This window comes from Rhinatrema bivittatum, chromosome 7 (assembly GCF_901001135.1).
Source record: "Rhinatrema bivittatum chromosome 7, aRhiBiv1.1, whole genome shotgun sequence".
Taxonomy (NCBI): domain Eukaryota; kingdom Metazoa; phylum Chordata; class Amphibia; order Gymnophiona; family Rhinatrematidae; genus Rhinatrema; species Rhinatrema bivittatum.
Window position 1 is genome coordinate 115,986,858 of NC_042621.1, and position 23,389 is coordinate 116,010,246.

At 45.3% G+C, this 23,389-nt stretch overlaps 1 protein-coding gene across 1 annotated transcript in view; it reads right to left on the reverse strand.

Moving 5' to 3' along the window:
* Positions 1–23,389, reverse strand: part of MYOZ1 (myozenin 1) — an 80,696-nt gene that overhangs the window by 7,282 nt on the left and 50,025 nt on the right. Inside the window, exons 3-4 of the mRNA XM_029608968.1 lie at positions 22,913–23,103; positions 258–528 (exon numbers count right to left, since the gene is read on the reverse strand). Coding sequence (XP_029464828.1) covers positions 258–528; positions 22,913–23,103 — 462 coding nt within the window. The remainder of the gene's footprint in view (positions 1–257; positions 529–22,912; positions 23,104–23,389) is intronic.

Below are 23,389 nucleotides of genomic sequence, written 5' to 3' on the forward strand. Positions count from 1 at the left end.
GAAGTTCAATGTTTCCTTTTTTTTTTGGAAGAGCCACACTTTCCAATGAAGAGTAACTAGACCCTGATGACAGCTATAAGTTGATCCCTTAGTTTCAATATAGGTCATGGACATGTTCTGCTGGGAGATTCTACTTTGTTAGCCAAGAATTGCATGTTTTCAATATGAAGCTGTTGTTCTCATTAGTAGTTGCCCATGGATGCAACTTACTGCTTTCAGTTTGCTGTATACTTCACTGTACATAGAGGGATACTTGCCTGTCCCTCCTGTGCTCCCCCCAGTGTGTGCTCCTCCACCAGCTGAACCACCAGCTGAACCACCAGCTTGGCCTGCTCCAGTGCCCATCCTTCCCCCAGAACCTCCACTTCCAGGCTTGGGACCAGGTACTGGAGGATGCTGGTGATGGCCAGATCCATGGGATGCCACTGTTGTGCCAGACACAAACTGGCCACGCCCATGAGAGAGCCCATAACCAACTCCTCCTGTAAATTGTCCTCCAACAGATGGGATAAACTTCTGAAAGTGATCCTGGTGGAGAGGGAGAAAACAGGGAAAATGTTAATAATCAATGACAATTTTCACACAAGCAACAAATGATGTGTTGGGACCTTTGTTATCAGTTTTTCCAGGGAATTTCTCAATATTTCTTATAAGAAAATAAAAATGGGAGAAAATGAGTGGGGAAAATGACTTGTTTTTCTACTGACTTTCTTCCATTTTTATTTGTTTATAATAAACACTGAGAAATTCCCAGGATAAACAAGATAAAAACTGAAAACAAAGGTCCTTAATGATGTGTTAGGAAAGGGAAGCTCCAGTATTTCAGGGGGCAGTTTTCAGAACTATGCAAGTGGGTACAAAATGTATTAATTTATTTGTTGATTTTTATATACCGACATTCGTCGGAACATCATGCCGGTTTACATTGTAACAAAATAACAAGAGAGAGAAATTCAATAAACAGGGAAGGGAAGGGGGAGAGCAGTAATGAAGGAGGAGAGAGGACAGCAGTAGGAAGGATAGGGAAAGAGAGAAATTTGATAGGAACATTTGAAGAAAATAAATTAACAATAGACAATATATACAGGTGGGCTGATAGGTACCAGACCAGTGATGGCAGTGACAGGGAGGGTGGGGGGGGGGGGGGGATGGGATGGTAGGCTTAAAGGAGGGTGAGGGGAAACTTATAACAGAATTTAGAATCCATGGATATTTTTATTGTGTGTACATCAGTTCTCATAGAGAAAGTATGTGTGTGTGCTTTGCCTTTGAAAGCTACCCCAGGGAAAAAAGCCCCAAAGATTTATGCCTTTGCTTTTTCTATGGATACTTTTTCCCTTAAAAACTACGCACATTCAGCCCACTGATTTTTCCCTAGGTAAAAGTATGCACATGTACCATTACCTGCAACCAGGATGGGCAGTTCTCTTCCCAGACAGCATAGTTAGCTGGGTAAATGGATTTTTAAAAACTGCCTTCACTATCATTTGTGCTATGCCCACTACTATTGGCATATCAGTAACTGAATTTTTCTGTCGAAATAGGGGAACTGTGTGTCCTGCATACTATGGGGTCAATATTCAGAACCTAGTTGGTTATCTAAGTTAGCCGGATAGACATATCTGGCTAACTTAGATGGGATATTCAGCAGCACAACTATGCTGCTGAATATCCACATAGTAAGTGCTACTTAGATGATAAGTCTTAACCATCTAAGGGGGTCATTTATCAAAATGCAATAAGGCATTTTCGCATGCGTTAAGGGCTTATTGCATGCGAAAAGCCCTGTTAACGCATGTGATAGGCCCTTACCGCATGTGAAAATGTGTTTAACGCATGCGATAGCACCATATCGTATGGTGTGATGCAAATTCAGAAAATAGGAGGAGTTAGGGGCAGAGAGTGGGCTGGGTTAGTTTGTCTGTGAAGAGCTATCACACAGCCATAATGCTGATTTTAACTATACCTCTTTGAATTATGTTAGGCTGTGTGATAAGGTTTCATTGTCTTTTGTGATGTATTTGGGGAGAGAGAGAGAACCTGGCCATAATGTCATCCCCAGAGGTAGGTATTTGTATCCCTATGATAGGCCCACCTAGTAACTCGAGGTAGGGTTTAGGTATGAGTGTAGGGGGTTAGGGGCCACTTTGACATTCTAGGTGACATGTACGAACAGAACAGTGGTCTCCTGTGAAGATTTGCTGGCCTTCGGAGTGAGGAAACTCACTCCAAGATGAGATTTAGGAAATGTTCTCTCCATCTAGCTTGATGTTACCCAGGTAGAGAGTCCATCAAGCTAGATGGAGAGAACCTTGCCCAAATCTCATCTTGGAGTGAGTTTCCTCACTCCGAAGGCCAGCAAATCTTCACAGGAGACCACTGTTCTGTTCGTACATGTCACCTAGAATGTCAAAGTGGCCCCTAACCCCCTACACTCATACCTAAACCCCACCTCGAGTTACTAGGTGGGCCTACCATAGGGATACAAATACCTACCTCTGGGGATGACATTATGGCCAGTCTCTCTCTCTCTCTCTCTCACTCTCTCTCTTTCTCTCTCCCCTTAGTGCAAAACAAACCTGATTACCATGTAGTATTAACAAACATCAATTATTTAGAAAGTGGAGAAACCCTCATAAGTGATCCATGGGCATCACTCTTTTTTTATGTTTAAAGAGCTTTATCAATAGAGCATTCACTTATTATGGTAAACCAATATCTTCATGTGTTACCAAAGTGACTATATACCCACTCTAAAATATAATCACTGGGCTCTCCACTTTACTACTCTTAACATCACCTCTCCTATTTAAAAGGTTTTAATTATTTGTTTTTTTCTAAAACAAAAAGAGCAAAAGACACATCGTTTCTTTCCGCATATGGCACTGGTTTCTCTGGAAACACTATGGCCACTGTTTGAAATAGGAGCAAGTATATTGGAACTAAGACACAATAGTGCAAATAATTGTTATTAAGGCCCCTGAAGAAGGTTCACGAAACACACGCTGTGTCGGGCCGTGCACCAGTGCCATATGTGGAAAGAAACGATGTGTCTTTTGCTCTTTTTGTTTTAGAAAAAACCAAATAATTAAAGCCTTTTAAATAGGAGAGGTGATGTTAAGAGTAGTAAAGTGGAGAGCCCAGTGATTATATTTTAGAGCGGGTATATAGTCACTTTGGTAACACATGAAGATATTGGTTTACCATAATAAGTGAATGCTCTATTGATAAAGCTCTTTAAACATAAAAAAAGAGTGATGCCCATGGATCACTTATGAGGGTTTCTCCACTTTCTAAATAATTATGTTTCCTATTGTGTGGTTTTCCATTTTTTTATTTTAGACCTACTATTGAGCATGTCTAACTTAACAGGATAAGTTATCCATCTAACACTGAATATCACTACTTAGCCAGAAAACTTGTCCGTCTAAGCAGCACCACCTTAATCCTCCCACTGTTCCCCCCCCCCCCCCCCCCAACTTATCTAGCTAACCAGATAGCAGGATAAATGACTTATAACTGAATATTCAGCGGCTGCTAGATAGCCAGATAAGTCCTACTTATTGATCTCGATGTGCCCTGGAAAATCCTTTCCTAGTGCAATGCTAGAACAGCAGAGCATACTATAGAACAGGATTAAGGGGAATTTTTAGAACTACATGAAAGCAGAAGTACTTACCCTGCATTTTATTTTGTGTCACCAACCAATCTTTCAGAATCATTTAAGCTGATCAAGTTTACCCTGCTTTCCAAAATTCTGCATTCTTCTCATTTATTAATCCTATTTTGGGACATGTTTACCTTGTCTAAAGCATCTGGTGCTCACAGTCATTTTTTGCATTAGAGCTTATGAAAGGTGCCAGATGGACAGCACAGGAACTTGCATTCAGTCATGTAATCTCAGAATAGATACATCATGGACTAAGGCAGTGTACACCTCTGTACATTGCTCTGTAGTGTTCCTCAGTTCTGTTCTGGAGGAAACATTTCTAAAGGTAAAACATGTTTCAGTCTCCATTAATTTCTTGATTGAGACTAGCAGCAAGGGTACTATTTAGTACCAATTATAATGGCTGTTTCAGAGATGTTGATAGCTGATCATTAGGAACTGGACTGAGACCACAAATTCTTTTCACACCAGCCACAAAATGACTTTCAGATGCATGGCAATCACTTCCATTTTCCACCAGCCATAGACCAGGTTAGAATAGATCAGGGGTGGCCAGCTCTGGTCCTTGAGAGCCACAGACAAGCCAGAATATCCACAATGAATATGCATGAGATAGATTTGCATGTACTTCCTCCATTTTGTAAGGCTGAAGAGAGTAAGGTGTTTTAAGAAGAAACTGCTTAATCAACTGACTCAGACAGTATAGTGGAGGATAGGAGAGATGAATCAGCAGTGGAGAAGATACAAGGGTCAACAGCGTGGAGATTCCTGAAGGTGACTGGATGAGTCTGTGGGGGAGGGTGGTTTAGTGTGAAAGTTATCAGATGGTGGGCTGAGATAGGAAGAACTGAGGTGGAGAAGTCTGAGAGACAACAATTGGAAGAAAAGATTGGCTCAAGGCAGTGACCATGCTGGTGAGTAGGAGTAGAACAGAGTTGGAGATCAAATGAGATTAAAGAAAGGAGTTTTGAGGCATAAGAGTTAGAGGATTCATCAACATGAAGGTTAAAGTAGCCAAGAATAAGGGAAGTGGAAGTTGGGTCAACAAAGAAGGAAAGCTACGAGGAGGGGGAGTTTTCAGGGGGTCCATAGATGACAGCTACTCAGAGAGGCAGGGGAGTGAATAGGTGGCTGGAGTGGGCTTCAAAGGAAGAAAAAGAGTGGGACTGAAGTAGGGGAAAGCATTGAAGCCTAGAAGAAGGGGAGAGCAGCCGTCCACCACCACCACCACCACCACCACAGCCTTCCAGGTGAGGTGTGTGGGATAAAAAATAAACTGCCATAGCAGAGAGCAGCAACTAAAGCAGAATCCTCAGGGGAATGAGTGAAGAGTGTACTGTAGTGCAGAGCTTCTCAACCTTTACTTAAACATAGAAACATAGAAATGATGGCAGAAAAGGACCAAATGGTCCATCCAGTCTGCCCAGCAAGCTTCTGGTAGCATCTATCGCACCATACAGGTCACCCCCATACTTATCAGTTTCCCAGACCGTCAAAGTCAGGGCTCTTGTTGGTTTCTGTCTGAGTCCAGATCCCTGTTACCTCTTGGTGCTGAAGCAGAGAGCAATGTTGGAGTTGCATAAAAAATATCAGGCTTATTGGTTAAGGGTAGTAACAGCTGCATCAGCAAGTTACCCCCATGCTTATTAGTTTTCCCAAACTGTAAAATTCAGTGTCCTTGTTGGTTGCTGTCTGAATCTAATTACCTTTTTCCTCTTTTCCCCCTGCCGTTGAAGCAGAGAGCAATAATGGAGTTGCATCAACAGTATGAAGGCTTATTGGTTAAGGGTAGTAACCACCGCACCAGCAAGTTAACCCCATGCACTCTTATCTTCATTTTCATCCTCTAGACTTTAGGGATCCACAGTGTTTATCCCAAGCCCCTTTGAAATCTTTCACTGTTTTTGTCTTCACCACCTCCTCCGGAAGGGCATTCCAGGCATCCACCACCCTCTCTGTGCAGAAATATTTCCTGGCATTGGTTCTGAGTCGTCCTCCCTGGAGTTTCATTTCGTGACCCCTAGTTCTACTGATTTCTTTCCAATGGAAAAGGTTTGTCAATTGTGCATTATTAAAACATTTCAGGTTAAAACCTTTCCAGACTAATAATGCTCATGTGCGTGACACACTGTTCATTACAATCCACGACTGAACTAAAAATGAGGTCTCTCAGAACAGATATTATATAATTTTTGTACAAGCTATGCTCTCTGTTCCCTGTGGGGCTGACAAACCTTTTTCTTCCACTGTTACTTCTGAGCCCAGCAGGGGAAGATAGAATCAGTTATCACCTGTGGGCTCATGCAGGAATGGAGGACAAGAGCTATGTCCTACCGAGCCCTGTGGGAGAAGAAATCATCTGTCTTGCAGGGTTAGTACAAGGGTATTAGGCGCCCTAGGTGAACCATACAGCCTTGCATAACCCTCCTCCCCTACACATGCAATTTAAAATTATGTTAAAAAAAAACACAAAACATTTATATTATATTTACATGGAAAGTGTAAATTCTGTTACTTGTTTTCATTATTGCTTTTTGTTTTTTTTATCTTATGTTTTGTTTGTTTACAGGTTTATTATGTATGTTTGAATTGTATTCTGCACTGAACATTGTGGAATATGCAGATAATAAGATAATAATAGATAATAAATAAATGTATTGCATGCATATTCTTTATGGATAACCTAGCCTGTTTGTGGCTCTGAAGAATTGGAATTGGCTACCCCTGGAATAAGTGATCAAGTGATGAAAGGCTGTGTATCCTTGTGCCAACAAACAGGCCGATACAGTAAAGTTCGCAGGAGAGCAGGCAAGCGCCCACTCTCCCGGTGCGCGCACAGGCCAGGGACCTGTGCGCGCGATTCAGTAAACTAAAATATTTAAATTAGGGTCGGCAGTAAAAAGAGGTGCTAGGGACACTAGCGCATCCCTAGCACCTCTTTTTGGACAGGAGTGGCGGCTGTCAGCAGGTTTGATAGCCAACACTCAATTTTGCCGGCGTCAATTCTCGAGCCCGCTGACAGCCACGAGTTCGGAAATTGGACACCGGCAAAATTGAGCGTCCGGTTTTCAACCCACGAGCTGTGGGCCGATTTCAAATTTTTTTTTTTAACTTTCGGGACCTCAGACTTAATATTGCCATGATATTAAGTCAGAAGGTGCACAGAAAAGCAGTTTTTACTGCTTTTCTGTGCACTTTCCCGGTGCCGGCAGAAATTAGCGCCTACCTTTGGGTAGGCGCTAATTTCTGAAAGTAAAATGTGCGGCTTCGCTGCACATTTTACTTTTTGTATCGCGCGGGAATGACTAATAGGGCCATCAACATGCATTTGCATGTTGCGGGCGCTATTAGTCTCGGGGGGGTTGGACGCGCGTTTTCAACACGCTATTACCCCTTACTGAATAAGGGGTAAAGCTAGCGCATCCAAAACGCACGTCCAAATGCAGGTTAACAGTGTGCTCCACTGGAGCACACTGTTCTGTATCGGCCTGTCACTGAGCATACTATATGTCCCTTCAGGTTCTATCTTTGCCTTGTTTAAGGGGAAAAACAGAATACTATAGCTAGCAGATTGCAGCTGGGGCTAGGAAGTTTTCCCTACTTCTATTTCCATTATATTAATGGCTGAGTAAAATGGTGGTGGTCCTGGTGGTATGTACCTTACCTGTTTTTCATGGAGCTTGGCAATCACAGTCTACCACGTGACCGGGATTTTCTTGGCAAGATACTACAGTAATTTACCAATAATGTTACCCACCAAGAAATGGTACATATCAAAACAATTCACTGGAGTATGAATTAAAATATGCTCAGTGTTCTCTGTACTCTAGCATCTCTTAACTAGTTATTTAGACAGAAAGGAGTTAAGAATTTCTGACCATTCTGATCAGACTTGTATGTGGTACAAATGAAGGAGCTGGAGCAAGCTTAAGTGGCTCCTGAGATCAGCTGTTCCATCAAATTAAAAATAGACAAGAGAAATGAAAACCAACAGGCAATGTGGGATTGTATAACCAGCAAAATGCTGGTAGCAGATTTGAGAGGACCACAGAAAAGGTACAGAGATTTTTTTTTTTTTAATTCCCAGAGGAACAGCATGAATCACTACTGGTCCCCTCTCCCCTAAATTAAATGGGCAGGGCAGGGCAGGGCAGAGCAGAGCCTAGGAAAGCATAAAAGCAGCATAATCTGTAGCACACAGTCAGCAGGAATGGAGTAGGGGGCCAGAGAAGTGGAGGCTAGTTATAGTCACAAAAAAGGGAGCGGGTGAGCCAGGAGGAAGTGCCTGTGCAGTGTTGGCAAGGCTTCTGTGTGAGGTAGCTGGGCTGAACTCCGAGAGGAGCTGTGGAACAACCAGTGAGTCTCCTGGAGAGTGGATGACAGGAGAGGGTATGAGAAAGGGAGGGGGCTGCTGCAGACTGGAAAAAGGCTGGCAGCAAGCAAGAACTTGACTTAATAATGTGTCAGTGCTGGGGCTGGGTCACTCACTTGTGAGCACATAAGCAGCAGCACATCAGCAGAATATGTGTGTCTAAGAGTGTGAGTGCATAGATATGTCAGAGAAAGAAAGACACACTTTCTCACACACTGACACTCTCTCTCTCTCTCTCTCTCTCTCTGATACAGGCAGTGCATGCTCATGTCTGTCTGTGTCTGAGAAAGAGTGTGTGTTTGTGTGCACATGTCTCTGTTTCTGAAAGAGTGCATATGCATACGTGTGCCAATAAAGTTTCCTCAATCTGAAAATCTGCATTACTGAGCATTTGTGTCTATGTCTGACACTGGATGACAGTGTGGTTGTCTCATTACCTGATTGGTTGGGAAGAAATTTCACCAGCAGGTCAGGAATCCAGAAGATAGATATCAATATATATATACTAGCCGTTAAGCCCGTAACAACGGGCTCGGTCCGTTTCCTTCCCACTCCCTCCCCCTCATTCTCCCTCCTCCTTCACTCTCTCCCCCTCCCTCTCACTTCCCTCTCTCTCACCTTCCCCCTCCCTCTCCTCTCCTCCCTCCCTCTCACCTTCCCTCCCTCACCCTTACCTTCCCTCCCTCTCTCTCACCCCCTCACCTTCCCTCTCTCACCCCCTCACCTTCCCTCCCTCCCTCTCTCACCCCCTCCCTCCCCCCCCTCTCTCTTACCTCCCTCCCCCTCTCTCTCACCTCCCTCCCCCTCTCTCTCTCTCACCTCCCTCTCCCCCTCTCTCAATCCCCTCCCCTTTAAGATCATCCACAACCGGCGCGCGCGCGCGCGGCGTCGCTACTTCTCCTCCCGCTCCTGCCGGCAGATCTCGGGGGGCTGTCACTCCCGCGCGCGGCGCCGCTGCTTCTCCTCCCGCTCCTGCCGGCAGATCTCGGGGGGCTGTCACTCCCGCGCGCGGCGCCGCTGCTTCTTCTCCCGCTCCTGCCGGCAGATCTCGGGAGGCTGTCACTCCCGCGCACGCGGCGCCGCTGCTTCTCCTCCCGCTCCTGCTCGTCATCGCGCCTGCCGCCACTCCTGCTCCTCCCACTCCTGCTTCGCGGCCGCCGCCGCTCCTGCGGCCCCACCGCCATTTTTTCGTCGCTGCTGCCGCCGCTACTGCTCCTCCCGCTCCTGCGGCCCCACCGCCATTTTTTTTTTCGGGCACGCACGGCTCTGACCGACGTGCTCGCCCGCACATGCGCGGTAGAGCTGCTCTCTACTGCGCATTTGCGGGCCGTCGGTCAGAGCCCATTTATAAGGTAGATATATATGTGAGATGTTAACCAAATTTGTGGGGAGCCCAACCGATTGCATGGATGGATGGAAGGGGTACTGCAGCTCTGTTTGCTCACCCCTGGTCTAAGGTATGCTTTACTACTTAGTTATTTAGGACAATTGTGAAATTTATGTTGGACATCTTTTGAATTAAGGCTGCCAGGGTCCAGGACACATGATGCACCTCTCAAAGGTTTGGGGAGCTACTGAAGCATATGTGCATCTAAAGAACACACAGGATTCACTTAGCCTGCGGGCCGGTTTTGAAAAAATCCCCTGGGCTGATATTTTCCTCTAATCCACTTGGGGTGAGAGAAGATCAACCTGGGGATATAAAAAGGGCTGGAGGGTCAGAGAGAGGGGATGAGATAGATAGATGAGAGCATCTAGGAGATGTAAGAAGGGAACAACTGGAGGAGCAGAGATTGAGAGGAGGCCTGCTGGAAGGGAAGATGTTAAGAGGAGGTCCTATAAAGGGCTTGGAGGCTAACAGAGAAGACTGACTTGAAAAGATAAGGGTTGAGAAAGAGGATCAATTGGAGTGTGCTAAGTATGAGAGTGGATTGATTGTTTGAAGGGTACCGTATCCCTACTAATTTGGTTGTCTGGGGTCTTGCGAATTTTCAAGTGCTAAAATGGGGTCACATTGGCTAAAGGTTTGGGAAGCCCTAGAGGACTGGAAGTAAATACCACTGAAGTAAATAGTAAAGAAGCCTGGCAGTAGAGTTCTGAAAATTTTGTAAAGGAAGGTAAGAAAATCCAGGAAGACCCATAGTAGTCATGATGAGAAAAAATGACGGCTTGAAAGAGGAGACTGTAAGCATTGGACAATAAAGAAATGATTTTATGTATAATAAATAGTTGATAGTGAAGAGAAGAATTGATTGAGATATGAAAGCAAAGAAATAGAAATATGTTAAGATTAACCCCAGGGTTCTTGACACTGTCTGAGCAGGCAAGGAAGGTAGAGTCAAAAGAAAGAAACTCAGCTGGTGGGCATGGAATGTGTGGATAGGCCAAGAAAAAAAGGATTTCAGTTTTAGATGGGCAGGCTTAGCTTAAAACATGGAAACATCACAATCACAGGCTTATTTAAGAATCACAAGACCACAAATTAAGAGTAACAGAAATGTACCAGTCATAGACTTCTTTAAAAGTTCCTGATGGCTTGTCTATCTTTATACTCATGTTAGAGTTTGATCTCTTTAGTCCTCAATGCTGCAGGCCAAGTACATAGGGGTAGATTTTCAAAGGGTTACATGCATAAGATACGCGCATAATCCTTTAAAAAAAAACCCTGCGCGCGCCGAGCCTATTTTGCATAGGCTTGGCGGCGCATGCAAGCCCTGGGCCGCGTGTATGCCCCGGGGCTTTGAAAAAGGGGCGGTCCTGAGTCCTCCGGCACAGCGGCCGTGCCAGAGGTTCGCGCGCCGGCAGCTGGCCGGTGCGCGCAAGTTACACCTGCCTTGGGCAGGCGTTACTTTGACAGCAAAGGTAGGGGGGGATTTAGGTAGGGCTGGGGGTGGGTTAGATAGGGGAAGGAAGGGGAAGGTAGTGGGGGATTGAAAGTAAAGTTCCCTCTGAGGTGCTCCAATTTCGGAGCTGCCTCGGAGGGAACGGGGAAAGCCATTGGGCCTCCCCTAGGGCTCGGCGCACGCAAGGGGGTGCACAAGTGTGCACCCCCTTGCGCGCACCGACCCTGGATTTTATAACATGCTCGCGGCAGCCCGCTCATGTTATAAAATCGGGGGTACATTTGTGCACGCCAGGTAGCGCGCACAAATGTACCCTGCGCACGTAGGATTTAAAATCGGCCCCATAGCCTTTTGCATTTGACCTGCCAGAATCACAGTTTCATATACTCTCAGAAAACTGGGCTACCTTAAATTCTCAGTGAGCCATAGAAAAACTGGGCCATGCTCTGTGAGCCCAAGAAGAAATGGAGTAAATGTGTCATCCTGAAACAAGCATAGGAACCTCTTGGAGAAAAAGCATCCAACTTAGTGTCGCTACTGTGCACCACAACTGACACTGGGAAGACTCTCGATAGAAATTCATTTGGGGAGGTAGTCCCCAAAGATTTCATGAAGAGTAGGGCATTTTATTTCACATATACCCAACCTAAAACATTTAGATTCCAGATGCTGATATATCTGGCTAGAAAGCTTTTATATGCTAGAATATGCCTGCAGGTTATCAGGAGCAAACTACGCTAGTCTTGGTTTTATCATATTGCACATATCAATAGGGATGTGAATCGTTTTTGAACGATTAAAATTATCGTCAGATAATTTTAAAATCGTCCAAAATCGTTAGAGTGCACGATACAATACAAATGCCCCCGATTTATCGTCAGGGGCATTTGTATTGTATCGTTAAATAGGGCGCGGGAAAACCGGCACACCAAAAATACCCTAAAACCTACCCCGAACCTTTAAAACAAATCCCCCACCCTCCCGAACCCCCCCAAAATGTTTTAAATTACCTGGGGTCCAGTGGGGGGGTCCCGGTGTGATCTTCCACTCTCGGGCCACGGCTCTCGGGCCACGGGCGACCGTCGCCCGTATGACATAGTGAGGGCAAAGGTAGCACCGGCGCCATTTTGAAGATTGGCAATATGGCCCGCGTGCAGGAGGTCGCTCCCGGACCCCCGCTGGACTTTTGGCAAGTCTTGTGGGGGTCAGGAGGCCCCCCCAAGCTGGCCAAAAGTCCCTGGGGGTCCAGCGGGGGTCCGGGGGCGATCTCCTGCACGCGTGACGTCGGGAGCCAGGAACCAAAATGGCGCCGGCGCTACCTTTGCCCTGTCACATGATAAGGGCAAAGGGCCACCGGCGCCATTTCTCTTAACGCAGCCATGGCCAGAGAGAGGGAGATCGCGCCGGGACACCCCCCCCCCCACTGGACCCCAGGTAATTTAAACATTTTGGGGGGGTTCGGGAGGGTGGGGGATTTGTTTTAAAGGTTCGGGGTGGGTTTTAGGGTTTTTTTGGTGTGCCGGTTTTCCCTCCCTCCCCCGATTTACGATTTTTAACGATTTAAAAAAAAACAAACAAAAAACACGACGATCAGATTTCCCCCCCCCCCCAGCCAAAATCGATCGTTAAGACGATCGATCACACGATTCACACCCCTACATATCAATGCACAGTTCTGATTTCTCCACGAAATGCAGGTCTATTTCAGATAATTATCATCTGATCCCATCTAGCGGTGGAATCAGGCTAGGAAACAAAGACTTAGGAGCCTGTCAACTAAACAGCGTTAATGCAGTAACATGTCTTAAACGCCTAATTCAGCACTTAATGCACGTTAAATCCACATTATCATGTGTTATCATTAACATCCGCTTAAAGTTTACCAATAATGCATGAAAAATTCCTTTAATGCAAGAAAATATGAATGAGCTGTTCTACATGCAAATACATATGATGCAGCTCATTAATATTAAAATGGCTTATTACTAATTGTGTTAAATTTTGCAATTTGCAATAAGCCATGGAAAACTACACCTCAAGAGGTGTGGTTAGCTTTGACCGAGAGCATCGGCAGACTAACATGTCTGTTGACATCTAAGCACTCCTCCCACCCCCAGGACAAAAGGGACACATAGCTCAAATGGCACCTCCCAACAAGATTCCTTTCCCCCTCCCCAATGACAAAAGGGGCATGTAGCCCCATGTGGCACTCACTATTTCCAACTACTTCAAAGGACAAAAGGGACCCATAGCTCCAAGTGGCACCCTGCCAAGACAGCCTCCACCTCCATACTCTTGAAGACAGAGGGGATATGTAGCCCCTAAGTAACAACCCCCTTGATACCCCCTGGCTCTCATCCCAGTATCCAGCAAATCTTTTATCCCATCCTATGAGGGGCAACTGATGTTGGGGGCAGGAGTGATCCCCAGTTTCTCCTGCCCTGCTGGCACCAATATTCAAAAAAGCACCAGCTGACTCTTTGCTCCCTTTTGCCCTGCTAACTAAAATCAAAATTCAAGCATAAACCAGTGGTTATGTGTTATTGCAAATAAAAAATGAAGAACAGTGCACAAGGAGAATTAAATGTTTAAATGAAGAACACATTGCGGTTATGGGTGGATGAAAGACAGAAAGGGGAAAAGCAGAGTACACCATTCAGTGTCCACTGGTCGCTCAAGGCATCTACTGAGCAAGCAGATACTGCCTGGAGGGAGTAATGCACCATCGCCTGGAACAGAACCATACAGTCAACCCTAAAAACATGCCCGACTACAAGTCAGTGCATGCATGCAATGGGGTAAAACCAGGACTGACTCTGCCTGTCCTTCCTGGCCCTGAAGCCATCTAGCAACCATATAAAAAAGGCAAAATCAGTCCAACAGATACGTATTATCTGTAAGTACAAAAATAATGAGTATTATGCAACCCATGCCACAACTAGTAAACAAAACCACATGGGTATTAAACAATTTCCTGCATCCAAATACAAACACGCTATGTGAAAAAAAAAAGTTTTTATGTGTCAAATTGGTATCAAACATGGTGCTTATTGAGATCCATTTTTCATGATCAAAAAGGCTGAATGGTCCATCTTTTGTGAGTTTTTTCAAATTTTCAGACATCATTGAGGATATCATTGGATAATCAGATTGCGTATTCGAAGTATTGGCTGTCATTATTTTGTGTCCTATATATGAATAGTTGGAACAGCGTTCACAGCATCAGTCTTTTTCTTGCAGATCCTTTGAGGCAGACTCTTTTAGAAACATCAATGTCTGGACCAGGATCTTATGTTCAAGATTGACTGGATTGAAAATTTACAAAAGGTGACAGAATAATTCTGTACACTTTTAAAAGTTTGTAAGTTGAATTATACACTGATGAATGGCATTATTTTGGGGGTTTGTGTAGTCAGTGATAATTTTTTAAATACAGAATAATAAGCAAGAGAAGAAGCAATTGACTGTCAAATGACAAGTGGTGATAGCTTTTTGATCAAGAAAAGCTAGATGTGTCTAAGTACCATGCTTGATGCCATTTTGACATATAAGATCATGTGGGGTTTTTTCACATAAAAGTTTTTGTATTTTAGAGACATGGAAATTGCTTAATACCCACTTGGTTTTGTTTTTTTAGATATGTATTATCACCTGGCATTTTTTAACTGGGTAGTTTAGATTTTATTGCAATATAATTTCATCAGGAAAAACATGGCTACAAGTTCTAGAAGGCTTTGAGTGGAAGCTAATAAACCAGAAAATATTACAGTATTTTTTGTAGCAAACCTAATTAAGTGGAGACTGAGGGTTTTTTTTTAATGTTTCCAGCTGAAAATAGTAACTCTATATATGATGCCTACAACTCAAGCTTTATATTAGAGGTACTGATTAATGATATCAAACTTTTCCTTGAAGTGCATCACATATGTCGAGCAGATATGGATTGAAAAGGAATAATTTAGCCAATCAAGTCTTTTCTAGTGCTGTCTTTCCTTCTATGTTTGAGACAGCCAGTAACTTGTTCTGAATAAGGCCCATATCATACCTACCAAGAGCTTTCAGCACTTTGCTGGAGATAGTTCAAGAACTGTGTTGGAAATCAGAGGAATGTGCTGTAATCTCTTATTAAAAGGTTCTCAGGAGCTGAAAATGTTGGAGGCACCAGCAAAATACAAAAGCATAGATTATAAATGCCAAGGACTTTTAAGGTATGGCAGTCTTTATTTCACTGAAAAACGATAGCAGATCAGCTTCTCATCTTCCTCCATGTTCCCATTCTGGCAGCATTATCTAGTGCCAAGTTTGCACCTGTTGCTTTCACTCATTTTCAGTGCAGAGGTCTGTGGGCGCAGACACTAAATGACTGACGACTAGCTAGAGCCGGGAGATAAAAACAGAGCTGCCTACTCTTTCATCTCTTTTTACCGCAAATGCAATATTTTTCTATTGTCTTTCTTCAAAAAATGATTCAGATTTCAGTGCATCTTTTACCAAATCAAATGTTTGTTATATTTGAGACAGAAGATGGAAGGAGAAAGGGCCTGTACTCTAGTGCCTGTGCACTCTGCACTTTTCTGGATTCATCTTGTATCTTTCCTGTGCAGTAGGAGGTAATAAACACAGCACACAAAGGTAAGAAGTACCTTCTCCCTGGGTCTATGCAACATGCCAAAGTCTTGGTTGCAAAGTTTGCATTCCAGAAGTGGATTACAATAAATGGGCAGATCTCCCTAGCTGAGCATTTAGGTTGTAAATTCAGACGAAATCCTGGTTAGTGTGACCATTTTTGACAGAACAGCTAAAGTGATCCATCCTGGTTAGGGACCATTGCAAAAGGGAGCTAACTCAGAGATCTTTTCCTGTAATAGAGCAAGCAAGAGGTACAAAGCGTTGATCTTGGAATCAGAGTAGCCTGCTGACTCTGTGTGAACTCTGAGTCATACACACTTAAAACAGGGACACAACATAGGTGATTCCTCTTACTGTAGTACAGGTTGCCTTTTTTCCATCTTTTTATTATTATACCTTGCAACAAAATCCATAGCAACTTATGCTAAGTTGTTGAAGCTTGTTGACATTTTTTGGGTCATGCAGCTCCCAAGAGAGTTAGAAACTGTGCATAACTTTGAAAATTGGCCATGATGCTTTTCCATCACGCAGACCAACACTAGTGTGTACCCTGGCCAGGGTAGTCCTCGCCTAGGGGCATGTGGGGATACAATGAGATAACTGTCAAGAAATCTACAAAGCGAAAGTGGGAATAAAGTCAGCTTTTCAGTGTCAAAACATTCCTGTTGCTTCTCAGTCATTTCAGCCTCAATGATGATAGCAACTCCCCCCCCCCCCCCTACCCCCTTCATCACTGCAGCCATGACCCGGGGATGCTCTTTACCACCTCCCACTGAGGCTTGGGCACCTCAACCAGTCTGCAGTAATAGGGGAAAATGTCCCCCACCTCAGGGATACAGCAAAAAGGAGAGGAGTGTTTCCAGGTTATCGATGGTGGTAGGGGGTAAGTCTCTGATAAGACCTGGCACTCATTGCATGTGTTTCAGATTCTTCTACTCAGGCCATGAAGAACAGTGAAAAGTGATCCACCCGTGAAACCGGGACCTCCAAGCATCTCAAAGCCCTGATGTCACCACTGCACCATTTTGGTACCCTAAAGAGAATGATTGAATCCACCACATGCGTTTCTATTTCCATCTCTATGATGGACTATGTCCCAAATGCTTGCAGCTTGCATTTTTAATGTAACTTCTGATGCTACACTCCGCCTTCTCCTCAGCAATAATCATCAGTCTGGAGCTTTTCTTTAACAAGGAAGCTAAAAGCTTCAAGTTATAGATAAACAAAGAATGTGCTTTGTATAATATATATAGATATAGATATAGCTATATATGTATCTAAGAATTGCAAATAAGAAAATGATTCATGAATCAGACACTGGAGATAGGCAGGTACCTCATTAACGCCCATTTACAAATTTATATATTTCCTATAAGCACAAAAATATGTCCCATGGAGATCAATTTTCAAAGATGCCTAACTTTCAGGTCGATCCAGTAAAGTGTGCTCCGTCGGAGCGCACTGTCACCCTGCTCTGGACGCGTGTTTTCCCTTACCCCTTATTCAGTAAGGGGAGGAAAACACGCGGCCCACCCGCGGCACCTAATAGCGCCCTCAACATGCAAATGCATGTTGATGGCCCTATTAGGTATTCCCGAGCGATCCAGTAAGTAAAATGTGCAGCCAAGCCGCACATTTTACTCTAAGAAATTAGCGCCGCCCAAAGGTCGGCGCTAATTTCTTCCGGCGCCAGGGAAGTGCACAGAAAAGCAGTAAAAACTGCTTTTCTGTGCACCCTCCGACTTAATATCATAGCGATATTAAGTCGGAGGTCCCCAAAAGTAAAAAAAAGTTAAAAAAAAAAAAAATAATTTTGAATTCGGCCTGCGGCTGTCGGGCCGAAAACCGGACGCTCAATTTTGCCGGCGTCCGGTTTCCGAGCCCGTGGCTGTCAGCGGGCTCGAGAACCGACGCCGGCAAAATTGAGCGTCGGCTGTCAAACCCGCTGACAGCCGCCGCTCCAGGCCAAAAGGAGGCGCTAGGGACGCGCTAGTGTCCCTAGCGCCTCCTTTTCCTCGTTTGCACCGCGTCGCCTAATTTAAATACTGGATCGCGCGTACCGGCGAGGGGCCGGTGCGCGCGCCGGGAGAGCGGGCGTTAGTCCGCTCTCCCACGGACTTTACTGGATCGGGCTGTTTGGGAGTAAGGCCCTCCTAAATTGATCCTTTTACTAGGGCTAAGTACCTAAATTTAAGCTCCTAATTTCACTAGGCACCTACATTTAGGAGTCTAAAAAGTGACTGGTTATAGGAGTGGAGTTAGGGCAGGCAGTTAGCATGGATTTTCAGCAATAGGAGCCTAAATGTGGGCAAACGAATAACAGGCTTAAGTTTATGGTCCTGACTTTTGGTTTCCTGAATGTAGATGAATTTTCAGCTGAAAACTTTGGCTCCTATTTTCGGCCGAAATTAGGCACCTAACGAACCGTACAATTTATCATTCTGCTATAAATATGAGGCGGGGGAATGACAGTGTGCAGCCGGCTGCGCTGCGGTGGTGCGTTTTTGCGCACCAAGGTTGCTGCCGTGCCCCCATAGCACCACTGCAAAATGTGTTGTTATTTCTGGCGCTACGGCGATAATATGTAAAACATTACCGCCCGCAGCGGTACTGGCATAAAAAGTTTTTTTTACCCCGCCCAAACCCTGCCCTAACTCAGCCCCACGATGTGGTCATTATTATCGCCTGCGTTAGGGCGCTATTGCATGTGGTAATGCCCTAACGCAGGCGATAACGGCCCATCGCAATTTGAAAAATGACCCCCCTTAAAAGCCTAAATGTAGGTGCTCAGCTTTCTATGAATATCAGCCTCATAGGGATCCATTTTCAAAGGGTTTAGGCACTAAATTGGCCCCTTTGAAAACTGACTAGGGCTGAGCATCTAAACTGAGGCGCCAAGAAAGTGAGTGGCAATGGAGGCAGAGTTAGGCAGAGAAAAAGAGGTTAGGAACTTAGGAGTGCATTAAAAAAAAAAAAGTCAGGCAGTTGGGATCTTAAATCTGGGTAAATGAAATAGGGAGGGTCATTTTGAAAGGGACTTCTGCAGGTAGCGCAGTGCTTTCCCCTTTTCAAAACTGCCTGACTGACATGCGTAAAATTACACTCATACACCCTTACCCTTTTAATTACATTGGGGAGAGGCATTCTGGAGAGCAGAACCTGAAAGGGGTTTGCATTCACACGCATACTTTTAAATTTTGTAAATCATGGGGAAGATTTTCAAAGGGTTATGCACATAACATACACACGTAACCCCCGAAAAGCTGCCCCATGCTGCCCCGGCGCGTGCCGAGCCTATCTTGCATAGGCTCGGCGGCACGCGAAAGCCCCAGTATGCGCATATGTCCCGGGGCTTCAAAAAAGGTGCTTTCCAGGGGCAGGTCCATGGGCGGGGCGCGGGGCCGAGGCCTCCGAAACAGCCACTAGGCCGGGGGATGGTGCGCCGGCAGCCTGCCAGCACGTGCAAGTTACTCCTGCCCAGAGACAGATGTAACTTTCACAATAAAGGTCAGGAGGGGGTTTTAGATAGGGCTGGGGGGTGGGTTAGATAGGGGAAGGGAGGGGAAGGTGCAGGGGGCGGGAGGGAATGGAGGAAGGCTGCGCCGCTCGGCACACGCAAGTTGGACAATTGTGCACCCCCTTGCATGCGCCGACCCTGGATTTTATAACATGTGCGCTGCAGTGCACACATGTTATAAAATCGGGCGTAGATTTATTCGTGCCGGGTTGCGCGAACAAATCTACGCCCGCGCGCAGGTTTAAAGATCTGCCCTCATGTGTACAACATAGCAGGTATAATTTTGTATGGCTCGTTTTCGTAGAATAATTTTCAAAGCAAAAGTATGTGTACATTTACTTTAAAAGTTGCTGTAATTTAGGAGTATAATTGCCCCCAAATATATGCAAGATATTATAAAATTACCCCCCAAAATTTTAAATTTTGGAGAATTTTTCAGCTGAAAACTCAATAAGATGGTAACTTTAAAATGAGCATGCGAGCACACATATACTGAAATTTTAAATCAGCCGTACAAGTGCATGCATATAATATAAAATACACCTAGGGCCGGATTTTAAAACCTACGCACGCGGGGTACATTTGTGCGAGCTACCCGGCGCGCACAAATGTATGCCTGATTTTATAACATGCGCACACAGCCATGCGCATGTTATAAAATCCGGGGTCGGCGCACACAGGGGGTGCTCACTAGTGCACCTTGCGCACGCCGAGCCCTAGGGGAGCCCTGATGGCTTTCCCCGTTCCCTCCGAGGAAGCTCCGAAATCAGAGCGGCCTCAGAGGGAATTTTCCTACTGCCTCCCACCTTCCCCTCCCTTCCTCTACCTAACCTGCCCCCCAGCCCTATCTAAAACCCCCCCCCCCTTACCTTTGTTTAATAAGTTGCGCCTGCCTCTGGGCAGGCGTAGGTTGCACGCGCTGGCCAAGTGCCGGCGCACGATCCCCGGCATGGCCACTGTGCCGGAGGCCTCCGCCCCACCCTGCCCCTGCCCCATCCCCGCACCTTTCACAAAGCCCCGGGACATACGTGCGTCCCAGGGCTTGCGCTCATTGCCAGGCCTATGCAAAATAGGCACAAATACTGAGGATTTGCGCGCGTAACCCTTTGAAAATCTGGCCCCTAGTGTGTATATATGCACTCCTAATTTTAAGCAGTTACACAAGGAAATTTATTTGCGTATCTTTCCTTAGGACTTGTCAGCTTTTCACACTCAAGTGAGTTCATTAAAAATATGCGTGTGTGAAGGAAATAACCAGTTTGACCACTTAATCCACCAGTTTGAGCAGTCTATCTCTGGGTCATCAAGATGCCTCTGGCTCTTCCCCCTGCACTCCCCAAGTCAATTTTTGACTATAGCAAGTTTTTCAAAACTTACGCCTCATGAAGAACAGAAGTGAATATGCGCAAGTAACAGCCTTATGCGCAATGCATTCGCCGAATTTAAAATTGTGATTTATGTGCATAAATGTTGGCCCTGTCCAGGAACGCCTCTGCCTTGCCCCTTTTTTTCGCATGTTCTTTTGCGCGTAGATGCACATATACTCATGTCATTTTTCAGTTTTAAAATAAGAGTTGCTTACACTCGGCCCATACTCTCACATACATGGGCTTTTTAACACAAACAACTCTTCTAAAATTCACCCCTTAGCTGGCAAGTAGTAAAGTTATCCAGATAACCTTACCTGGATATTCAGGAGAAATTATCCAGGGAGATTTTTCACTGAATATCCGGTAAAAAATGTCTGGATAATTTTATCCAAATAACTTTATCACAGGTATTTGTGCAGACCCCCTTTGTGATGGGTGGGGTGCCTGTGAACCCTTAGTGCTGTGGTGGTGTAGTTGGTGTAGCCTCGTAAGTGAACCTACAAGGCCTACACTGACTGCTGGTAAATGCGCCCTAGAGCAGGACCAACTGGAACTTCACTTATGCTGCCTCCCACAACAGGTTGAGCGTTTGGGTTCTGGCGACTGGCAGGAATTAGGTGGGTCCCTAGAGTGGCTGAGCAAGTGAGAGTCTAGGAACAAGCAGAGGTCAAGGTAGGCAGCAGACAAGAGATCCCAGAAGCAGACCAAGGGTTGGGTCAGGGCAGGTGGCAAGCAGCCATGGTAAGATCCAAGGCAAAGGACAGATCTGGGTGGCAAGCAAGCATAGTCAGATTTAATGTTAAGGTCAGGTCCAGGTGGCAGGCAAACATAGTCAAGTCTAAGTCCGAAGGAAGAGATCAATACCAGGAGGGCAGGCCAAGGAGAGAACAAGAACAGACCAGGCAAGGTTGGAAAAAATAAGGCTGGGCGAAGCAAGGTACATTGAGCAACATGGACTGTAATGGCAAGAGACCTATTGTGAAGGCAGCCTGCTGGGGTAATGTCATCATGTGGTGCCAGCTTGGGCTTTTCCTGCCGCAGAGCCTTTAAGGTGCGTGCACCTAAGGCCGGCATGCCAAGGGAGAAGAGACAGCATCTCAGCGGTGTCCCTGCCACACAGTGTTTCAGCAGGATGCCCAGGGTCAAGGCGATGAGTGCAGCTGGTCATGGGCCTACCTAGCAACCGGTCAAATGTGACACATTTGTCCCAGCGCGTGCACATGGATTCACCAACTTTATAACATGGACGCATTGATGCATGCATGTTATAAAATTGCCTACCTGTGCACAGATGCGTGCCCGATTTTATATCGGTGTGCGCGCTGGGGGGGGGAGATTGTAGGATCTTTCCCCAGTTCCCTCCCAGTTCCCTCCCAGTCTAACCCCCTATCTACTCTGCCTGCCTTTTCCCTTCTCTCCCTTCCCCCTAAAATCCGACAAGCAAGTTGCACGTGTCCGCGTTCCCGGCACGCACAGCAATGGGACAGTGCCTTAATGGCACTGTCTCGGCCCGTCCATGCCCCACCCAGACCCCACCCCAGTTCTCCACGGCCTGACCCTTTTGTCTCCTCCGGTTCTTCCTCGCATACCAAGAGATACGCGTGTGGCCATGGGCCTTTGAAAAAGCCCATGGTATGCGCATGTTGCAACCACACAGGTATCTCCTGGTATAGGTGTGCATAGGGGCTTTCAAAATCGGCCCACGTGGCACCATCTGGTTAAATATTTTATCCCACTCTCACCACCTCTAGCCCCACCCCCATTTTGTTAGGTAACTTTGTCAACACAAATTTTGTGCAAACAAACCTACCCAGACAAAGGGGGGATATATTTAAAGGGTAAGATTTATATGCATAAAATTCTATTGTATCTGCATATATCTTTTGATTATGGACCTCTAAGATATCTAAATAGGGCTGAAAATCTCCCTAAATGTAGGTGCTAATACCTAAGTGAAGTACTGAGCTTTTCTTTTTTTTTTTAGTTTGACCCCTGTATTCTTCAGTCTTCAAATCCACAAGCTCTAGCTCAGAAAAGCTCATTATTTTATGTGCTTTATTGTATCATTGCTAAGAGCTTGCCACTGGAGATATCAGTGGTATTTTTGGCCAGTTTGTACATTATACAGAAAATAAAATAAAGACTTAATATATTCTCCACTTGCCTATGGATGTAGAGGTTACAACTGCTTGTTGATTATAGAGCAGTATCCCTCCAGAAAAAGGTTGAGATCCATTAATAGTGAGGCAAAATATATCACAGGTGTTCCCCCTTTCAAATACCTACGCATTAACTCCCTCAAGCCTGATCTGACTGTTTTTCCACTTGCATCTCATATGTACCCCTTTTTGAAATGTCAGGGGGAATATATAGCATTCAGCACCCCACAAAAGTCTTGCAATTTAACCTAGATCTATGATAGACGAATCTAGCTCCTCTGCCCCGTCAAGAAAGTGACTTTCCCCCTTCCCTTCCCTTCAACCTCAACCTGCTTATTTAGGTGCAACCTACCAAGGAACTGTCAGAGAACACATCAGGATTATTCTCATAGATGAATTTGTCCACTCTCATCTGGCGCAGTTTGAACATCTTGGATCCTTTGTTGCTGAGCAGTGACAGCTCCTCCAGCATGATTTCCCTTGGCACACTTATCTTCTTTCCTAGATTCAGGCTGGACAAGTCCTGCTCTCCTTCTCTGGAGGCTGTAAAACACAAATCTCACACCTCAGGAGGCATCTTATAAAGGAGGTAAAACAAACCCATTTTAAAATAAAAGAGAAAAATTGGGCTCCAGAGCAGATGTTTTATGTAATTTATTATTACAGTCAAATTCTGTTATGAAATAATATGCTAATGTGTTGGCTCCCAGCACAGAGGACTGTGGTAAGACTGGGGTTCCACTGGGACAAAAGGCTTGTACATGCTAGACATGAAGGGCTACCTTGTCAATAGTGCACCTTACTGCAAAGGTCTGAGCAGACATAAAAC